General features: G+C 43.8%; 1 protein-coding gene across 2 annotated transcripts; it reads left to right on the top strand.

The window, feature by feature from the left end:
- Window positions 1-485: 485 nt before the first annotated feature.
- On the top strand, window positions 486-7,601 carry LOC102423178 (zinc finger protein 501-like). Of its 2 annotated transcripts, XM_014450018.2 has the most exons (3): window positions 486-630; window positions 1,511-1,637; window positions 5,700-7,601. In XM_014450018.2, the coding sequence occupies exons 1-3, from the start codon at window positions 598-600 to the stop codon at window positions 7,184-7,186; spliced, it is 1,647 nt and encodes a 548-aa protein (XP_014305504.1). In that variant the 5' UTR covers window positions 486-597; the 3' UTR covers window positions 7,187-7,601. The 2 variants fall into 2 exon arrangements, with proteins under 2 accessions (XP_014305504.1, XP_023604440.1); XM_023748672.1 differs by lacking the exon at window positions 1,511-1,637.
- Window positions 7,602-9,244: the final 1,643 nt, after the last annotated feature.

Below are 9,244 nucleotides of genomic sequence, written 5' to 3'. Positions count from 1 at the left end.
TGTCAAATGTCCTGAATGAAGAAAAAATGCCTGTCATTCAGATTGAGCAGGTCCTGAAGAAAGATAGGCAAAACCAGCCACGCGGATACAGGAGAAACAAACTTGCCCCAGGCATTACCTGCACTGAAGGGACTAGAGGACCCTGAGTGTAGCTGGTGTGTTCTTGGGCTATTTGCCCCTCAATCCAGTCCTGGACTCAATTGAGAGATGCAGGACACTGGCCTTGGAGCTTAGGAACTACAATACCCAGAAGGCATGGCAGGTGATGTCACCAGGCTGAGCCAATGGAGGCTCAGAAAAGGCATTTCCGTTTGGCCGCTTCGGCAGGGCGGAAAGGGGAGTCCTAGTGGCGGGGTTTTGCCTTCTCAGGTCTTTGTTTCCTGCGGTCACGTTTTCCTGGTCGGACAGTCCCATGGAGCAGGCTGGAGAGTGCTGCTCCCCGCCACACAGCCCATGGTCGGAGCCTCCAGTTGTGCCCACAGCTCACACTTGGGATTGAAGCTCGGAGTCGCCACCCGGACCCACGCCAGGGCCGGGACAGGGACCGCCATTCCTGCAGCGGCTTCTGCTCCCGCCCGGATCAGCCCACAGAGGGCAATGGCGGCGCCCCCGCTGAGGAGACGGGCTGAGGTGAGTTCAGTCCCCCAGTCACTCACCGCCTCCTCACACAGACACCACAGCCTGGGGAGGGCTCCTGTCCCGTCCTGCAGCTCAGTCCCGCGTGGAGGACGGTGAGGAAGGTGGAGGGGAGAGAGGAGTGTTGCGGCTTCTGAGGACACAGCAAGTGCAGGGCAGAGAGGACAGGGGTGACTTGCATCTGAATTTCCCCTGAGTCCGTGGGCTGTGAGTATTGATGGAAAGATCAGAGGCTGCAGGGAGGACGGCACAGCCTGATTCGGGGCTTATTCGAATGAGTGGGATCCATCAGGGTCGTGGGGTGGTCCTGGATCCGGCTGGACTGCAAGCTCTCTACCCGCCATATGCCAGGTTCATGGGTGAGTCCAGCGAGATCCAGTGGCATTGGAGCAGGTAGGGGGCAGAGCTGAGGAAGTGAACTTGGTGACTGAAGGTGGGAAGGGCAGAAACATTTCACTGTGGTGAGTGCACATCTGGAGGAAGTGTGAGCTTATGGTCCCTGGGACTTGTTGTGCACATAGAGAAGTATAAACCCTCGCTTGGCTTTGTCTTGGAGGCAGCATCTAGGAGACTGCAGTGGTTTTGCTTGGCAGGAAGGCTGGGGCCCTGCAGGCATCGCCCAGAGCTTAAATGGCATTGCCCTCTCCCCTCCTCTCCCCCAATCCTTCCACCCAACCCAGCTGCTCTGCTGAGGGCCATTCATTGCAGTGAGTAATGGGCCTGTGATGAGACAACAGCCTGCACTGGCATTAGGGCCTGGTGTCCACAGGAACCGGGTGCCCTGCAGGTGGTTGAAGGAGGGAAGGTGTGTAAGGAATAGAATTACTGGTTCTCAGAAAGGCAGCTCTGGTTTCAGTTGTCTCCATTCTGACAGGTTGGTGTGACCTTTGAGGACATTGCCCTGTACTTCTCCAGGGAGGAATGGAGCCTCCTTGATGAGGGTCAGAGACAGCTGTACCTGAATGTGATGCTGGAGAACTTTGAACTTATATCCTCGCTGGGTAAGACCCTCACTGTTACCAGTGACCTGGAATTGGCTTTTCTATTTCCCAGACCCCATTCCCCGGAGTGTGCTCTGTCCTCCCAGGTAGACTGTGGTACTGCTGGATTTTCCAGTTTCCTGGGTAGTTGCTGTCCTGGGGTGGGTTGGTCTGTTTCTGCTGCTCCCTTCTATTCCTGAAGTCCCAATACTCCCCGCTGTACTAAATTCACATAAAAGGACTTGTGGTTGGTACTGTTGCAGGATAGTTATAGATTTCCACCTTGATTAGTGAAGAAAGCATTTTCTATATTGCTGTTGGTAATGTGTATATATTTTTGAAAAATTATCTCTACATCCTTATCCTGTTTATTAACTGTATTTTTTATTAGAGTCTTTTGAATACCTTGTATATTTTATATATTAATTGCCTACCACATACAAGAACACATATTTTTGCATGTGCTTAATTGTGCTTTGCAGATATTACTCCCCCACACCAGCTTTGCTACAAAGTCCATGTTTTTGGCAACCCTGCATTCATCCAGTCTAGTGCCATCATGTTTCTAGCAAGCTCAGGTGCTTGTTACTAGTGCTTAGCAATTAAATATTGTTAATAAAGTTATATAGTCTTTGCTTTTGAGGCAGAGTCATTGCATTGTTATTAGCCTGCAGTATGTATTAATATACCTTCATTATTCTCAGGGAACTCCCACTATTTGTGTGAATTTCTGTCTATATCGCAATATTCGCTTTATTGTGCTGATCAGAGCTGAATCCACAATATCTCCAAGAGATTCCTTCCTTTGGTTTGCAAGTATTTTCTTCTATTTTCTAGATTGCCTTTCATTCATTTTGTTCATTGCTGTTGTGCAGTGAAGACCCTATTTACTTTATTTGTTGCAGTGTGGACTGTTTATTTTTTCTATTTTGTGTGGTGGTTGGTGTCACATTCAGAAAATTCTGTCGAAAACAAACCTCCAAAACTTTTTCTCTAGGTTGTCCTGAGGAGTTTTAAGTTTTAGTGCTGACATTTAATTCTGTCCTGCAGGTTGAGTTCCATTTATCAGTGCTGTTCAGTTTTGTTGTTTTACATGTGAATGTCCATTTATACCAGCACCATTCATTGCAGACTCTCTTTCCCTTCTTCTGTGGCTTGCAGCTTTGTCAAAGATTATTTAAAGTATGTGCCTGGGTGTTTTTGTGTTTTCTGTTCTGTTCTGTTGATGTATGTGTCTGTGTTTCTCCAGCAACACACCGGTTGCTTGCTTTCTCTTTGTAATAAATTGAAGTCAGGAAGTGTGATGCCACGAGCTTTCTTCTTGCTCAAGACTGCTTTTGTTGCCCTCCAGTGTTTGGCAAACTGTGGCTCACGAGCCACATGGGGCTCTTTGGCCCCTTGAGTGTGGCTTTTCCAAAAAAATACCGACTTCTCCTTTCCTGAGGCGCCATGTTAGGTTCTTTGAGATCTTTTGTGACAATGTAGGCATCTATCTCTATAAAATTTCTCCTTAGAATTACATTTTCTTCATGAAAATATGTTTTACTGATTTTTCACAGAGAGGAAGGGAATGAGAGGGATAGTGAGAAACATTGATGATAGAGAAACATCAATTCAGCTGCCTCCTGCACACTCCCTACTGGGGATGTGCCCGCAATTACAGTACATGTCCTTGACCAGATTTGAATGTGGGACCCTTCAGTGCTCAAGCCAATGCTCTATCCACTGAACCAAACCAGTTAGGCTACATTTTCTGATGTATACATCAGCTTTGGTAGGTTGCTTTGTTATTTACTTTGCCTCTAGACTTTTTTGAGATCTCTTTTGTTTTTGGGTACCCTGAAATTCTTATGTCTTTCCTTATTATTCCTTTTACATAGAGAGGAAGGGACAAGGGCGAAAGAGAGATGAGGGAGAAACATCAATCGGCTGCCATGTGCACAGTGGAAAAACGGGTGTGGAAGCCACATTGTGATATATGTGCCCTAACCGGGAATTGAACCCTCGACCCTTCAGTACACAGGACACTGCTCCAGTCATCTGAGTCACACTGGCCAGGGCATTGTGTGGTTTTTTGAAACAAAAATCCAGGTTTTTGGAGAACAGGCCACTAGGATCAATGAGAACAGAAGCACAGTGGCTCATAGTGGTATCGCTGACCCTTTATTTTTATTTTTTATTTACAATATATTTTTATTGATTTCAGACAGTAAGGAAGATGGAGAGAGAGAGAAACATCAGTGAATATAGAGAATCATTAATTGGCTGCCTCCCGCATGCCCACCAGCTGGGACTGAGACCTGAATCCAAGCTCAGACCCTTCATGAACAAGCAGATGCTCTATCCACTGAACATGACCAACTAGGGCTGACCCTCTTTTTTTTTTTTTTTTAATATATTTTATTGATTTTTTACAGAGAGGAAGGGAGAGAGATAGTCAGAAACATCGATGAGAGAGAAACATCGATCAGCCGCCTCCTGCACACTTCCCACTGGTGATGCGCCAGGAACCAAGGTACATGCCCTTGACCGGAATCGAACTTGAGACCCTTCAGTCCGCCGGCGAAGCTCTGTCCACTGAGCCAAACCAGCCACGGCTGACCCTCTTTTTAAAGTAATATATTTTTATTTATTTCTTAGAGGAAAGTTGGAGAGAGAGAGAGAGAAACAGAGAGAGAGAGAGAGAGAGAGAGAGAGAGAGAGAGAGAGAGAAACAGTAATGATGAGAAAGTGTCACTGATCAGTTCCCTCCTGCATTCCTCCTGCAGGGAACCTAACCCACAAAATACTGGGCATGTGCCATTAAGTGGAATGGAACCTTGGACCTTTCAGTCCGCAGGCTGACACTCTATCCACTGAGTAAACCAGCTAGTACTGACCCTTGCTTTATTTATTTATTTATTTATTTATTTCCTTAGTTATTTAGTTAGGTAGTTATTAACCCTTTTTTTTGACCTTAGGTATCTTCAAATGTGTTTCCTCACCCAGTTTCCTCTCATCCTTTCTATGCAGTTGTCCTTATTGGGTATTCTGTATTACTGTGTGTCTTCATGGTACTCTTATTCCCATTTCCTGTGGTATTTTTTCTCATGGATAGCTGTCTATTTACTCTGGGATGGGGAAAGATTCTCTGTCTGTGATTCTGCCATCTTGCTGATGTCACTCACATAGGTCTTTTGCCTTTGATCTCATTTGTGGTTTGTTGTTCTAAGACAGTGCTGACCATATGTCCTTTTAGATTTTCTTGTAAGATTTGCGTCATTTATCTCATGCTGTGGCTCAACTTGGATTAAGGAGGCAAAATCTTTTGTGCGTCACAGGAGAAAGATGACTTTATCAATGACAGGGTAGACCCAGAGGCAGTCTTGCCCTGGTGAAGGACTCTGGGGGCAGTTTTCATGCCTGGGCTCTGTTTCATTCATAACTAGAAAGCCATTTTGTTCAACAACAAAAATGTTTTGTTACCATTGCCCACTCTTTTCCCAGTTCTACTTCTTGTTTAATGTTGACACTTGTTCCATGACTCAGTTTTAATAGTGATCATTCTACTCGGCTTCCCAGCCCATGGATAACCTTAACCTCTTTCAACTTTGCACCTCTACCTCTATCACACATCTCGGCTTTACTGCACTCCAATGCTGTTGCATGCCTGCAGAGCTTTAGTGCGCACCCATATTATATTGACGCTGAACATCCCGTGCTTTACTATGATTGATATTTTATGGGTTTGAGCACATTGAAATTATTTAACACAGATTCATAGCGCCAGCATGAAAGGTGCTAAAGGAAGCCATTTGTGGAGTAATAACGAGCAGACCCTGCCTCTCTTCTTTTCTTGCCAGCCAGTGCTTCTGTCCTCCCTTGGTGAGACTTTCCTCATTCAGTGACCTTTTGGGCTATGTTATATATAATAGCCATTTCTTTCTTTTCTTTTTTTTTCTTATGACAGCTATTTCTTGAGAGTCTGACTCACTTGTCTTGAAAATCATTGTATGGAATCATGTCCTGTTTTGACATAAACAATTGTGATGAAGATATTCTGTATTTATGAGATCAACATGCACTTTACCTACTTTTCTTCAGGTTGCTGCTGTGGAGGAGAAAACATGGAGGAAACGACTGAACAGAAGGTTTCTGTAAGATTGTCACAGGCAAGGAATCCCAAGTTAGCCTTGTCTTCCCAGAAGAGCCACCCCTGTGAGAGTTGTGGGCTGGTCTTGGGAAACATTTTCCACATGATGGAGCTGCAGGGAACACAACACAGACAGATACTGTTGAGGTGTGGGGCATGTGCAAAACAATTTTTTTTCCATGCAAAATTTCACCAGCAGCATGTGAAAGAGAAATCTTTCACTAGAGGTGTGGACAGGATCTCACTTGCAAACAGCTGCAATTTCAATGTATCCCAGAATCATTTCACGTGCGGGAATTTTGGGCACGGTGTCCTTATGGGGTCAGGACATCTCCACCGAATGGTTACTCAGACCGGGGACAGTCCAACCACAATTTCGACATGTGGGATGCCTTTTAAAAGGACAAAAAATTATTACAGTAGAAAAGATTGTAAGGAAGACATTAGTTGCACCCACACATTTATTCAGGAAAAGGATGTCCACCTTGGAAGTCGGTGTTTTCTGTCCTCTGCATGTGGAAAATATTTTTCCAAATGTTGTAGCTTTCATTATCAACAGAGAGGTCACACTCAAGAAAAGCCTTATCAATGCAGTGAATGTGGAAAATCTTTTATCTCTATGAAGATCCTTCATCGACATCAGAGAGTTCACACTAGAGAAAAGTCTTATCAATGCAGTGAATGTGGAAAATCTTTTATCTCTAAGAAGTTCCTTCATCGACATCAGAGAGTTCACACTGGGGAAAAGCCTTATAAATGCTATGAATGTGGAAAATCTTTTGCACAGAGCAATGCCCTTCGTGATCATCAGAGAGTTCATACAGGAGAAAAGCCTTATAAATGCATTGAATGTGGGAAATGTTTTGCCCGGAGCAATACGCTTCGTGTTCATCAGAGATTTCATACAGGTGAAAAGCCGTATAAATGCAGTGAATGTGGAAAATCTTTCACCAAGAACGCTACCCTTCGTGCTCATCAGAGAATTCATAGAGGAGAAAAGCCTTATCAATGCAGTGAATGTGGAAAATCTTTTACCGAGTGCAGTACCCTTCGTGCTCATCAGAGAGTTCACACTGGAGAAAAGCCTTATAAATGCTATGAATGTGGAAAATCTTTTGCACAGAGCCGTGACCTTCGTGATCATCAGAATGTTCATACAGGAGAAAAGCCTTATAAGTGTAGTGAATGTGGGAAGTCTTTTATCCGGAGCAATGCCCTTCGTTATCATCAAAGAGTTCATACCGGAGAAAAGCCTTATAAATGTAGTAAATGTGGGAAGTCTTTTACCACTAAGGCTTTCCTTCATCAACATCAGAGAGTTCATACAGGAGAAAAGCCTTATGAATGCACTGAATGTGGGAAATCTTATAAAGGTAAAAGTGGTCTCCATTATCATCAGAGAGTTCACACTGGAGAAAGCCATTATGAGTGCAGTTAATGTGAGGTTTCTCTCAGCCATATTTCTATATTCACTGTTTGCATAAGAGTACAAATGGGAGAAATTTCTTAGATGTGTAGGAAATGTAGTTTCTTAGTGAGGCCTTAACAATAATACAACAAAATTTGTGAATCCTCATTTTTCTGAATTGTATCTCATATTTAATCATCTATATTATGTAAAGTTCCCATAAGTGTTTTTGCTATTGTGTTTGTGTGTTTTTATGTTGGAACACTACGTAATTATGTTGCACTTTCTAATATCAGGATGTCCTGCCAGATCTATGTCCCTGCATATTTCTGTTGCTGAAGGTATTACATCTGAACCACCTATAAGGTCTCTACAAACGGCGTCAATCACCGTCCTCATGTGCCCAGGAAGCTAAGTCTGTTGTCTAATTTGTTGAAGAAAATGAGGAATACCTGAGGCCTTTGTTCTTTCTTGTTTCCCTGTCATGAGTTGCCACATAGGACTGATTTCCGTTGGCCCCCATAAACATGTTGCGGAGGTGTTGTAAATGTTTCCCTCCACGTCCCGCGTGGTTCAGGGTTCAGGATCTGGAAGAGGAGCCGCACGCAAATGAAAGAGAAAAGACGAGATAATTTGGGATTATTGGGGGGCCAGGCGGGTAAGTCCAACTCAAGAGGAAGGACTTCCACCGGTGCTCAGGCAGCACCGACCTTTTCTAGTCAGAGGTAAAGAAGGCAGAAGTTACCATAGTTATACAGTTCTTTTCAGCAGTGGCTGTTGCTTAGGGAGAAGGAAGGAGGCGCATTGGACAGCACTGAAGTTGAGTAGATGTGAGGGGCTGTCTTTAAAAGTTACAGTTTGTTTGCTTTCCAGGAGATAGCCTGGCAGATGTATAGGGAGGTGTCTTATTAGTATTTTCCCCAAGCCTATAAAATATTACTACAGAGAAAGTTATGTAGAGTTCAAAACAGAATTGTGTGAAGGGGGGTGGCGGGGAGGGAAAGAAACTTTCTACTAACTAGAGACCCTTCTGTGCCAAATATGCTTGAGGTGTGACAACAGCAGGGAGGATGGTTAGCAAGAATGTAGCCTTGAAAGTAACTGATCTTGTTCAGCAGTTTGATCAAATGAGCTGTTTGAAGTAGAGGAGCCAACAATCTTGGGATTTAATTAGTAGGTGCATCTCATATATTGTGGAAGGCCCCATGTATAGATCTGCCAGTTATTTACAATACCTCCCGCACATTTAGAACCTAAGGCTTCATTGACCTGAAGAGTGACTACTTCTAGGAGACCAAATAAAGGTACACCAGCAATACTGGGGGCATTGTGTTCAGGAGGATATCAGCAATGTGTCCGGGAGGAAATAAAACCCTCATTGAATTTTCTTGACTTTATTTTCATATTTTTAAATTATTTATTGTCTAAAGTTTTACATATTTCTCTTTTCTCCTGTTTTGGACTCTTCCCCGCCACAACCCCCCCCCCCCCCCATTCCTACCCCAGGGAAGCCCCCACTGCCCGAGGGTCTGTGTCCATTAGTTATGCTAATATGCATGCATACAATCCTTCAGGCATTGAATTTTCTCTTCAACCGACAGGTTCTAACTCCCCAGTATGGAAAAAAAAATGATGGCATATACCAGCCATGGGCAAACTATGGCTCGTTTGAAATGAATAAAACTAAAAAAGAACAAAAAAGACCATACCCTTTTATGTAATGATGTTTACTTTGAATTTATATTAGTTCACACAAACACTCCATCCATGCTTTTGTTCCGGCCCTCTGGTCCAGTTTAAGAACCCATTGTAGCCCTCGAGTCAAAAAGTTTGCCCACCCCTGGCATATACTAAACCTAGCCAGTTCAGGGTGTCTGGCATGGCTTGATGATATTTACAAAGTCAGAGGCCAAAAGTAACCATTTATGATTTGAAGTTAAAACTTTCCAAGTAAAAGCAAGTCACAGGGCTACTTATATCCTAGCCTGTTTTTGTTTTTGCAAAGGTCAATTTTTACTTTATTGAGACTGTGTATTGTGTTTTTCGATCTGGGATAACATACCTTTGGATTTTCAGGGAAATTTTTGT

Source organism: Myotis lucifugus, unplaced genomic scaffold (assembly GCF_000147115.1).
Source record: "Myotis lucifugus unplaced genomic scaffold, Myoluc2.0 scaffold_1653, whole genome shotgun sequence".
Lineage (NCBI taxonomy): Eukaryota > Metazoa > Chordata > Mammalia > Chiroptera > Vespertilionidae > Myotis > Myotis lucifugus.
This window is presented reverse-complemented; position numbering and strand designations above follow the sequence as displayed.

What these genes read in the sequence shown, in the direction of transcription:
- LOC102423178 (XM_014450018.2), top strand. Translation starts at nt 598, where the DNA reads ATGGCGGCGCCCCCGCTGAGGAGACGGGCTGAG. An exon ending in CGCTGAGGAGACGGGCTGAG is followed by an intron (nt 631 to 1,510) that starts GTGAGTTCAGTC and finishes CCATTCTGACAG; the next exon opens with GTTGGTGTGACCTTTGAGGA. An exon ending in TGAACTTATATCCTCGCTGG is followed by an intron (nt 1,638 to 5,699) that starts GTAAGACCCTCA and finishes ACTTTTCTTCAG; the next exon opens with GTTGCTGCTGTGGAGGAGAA.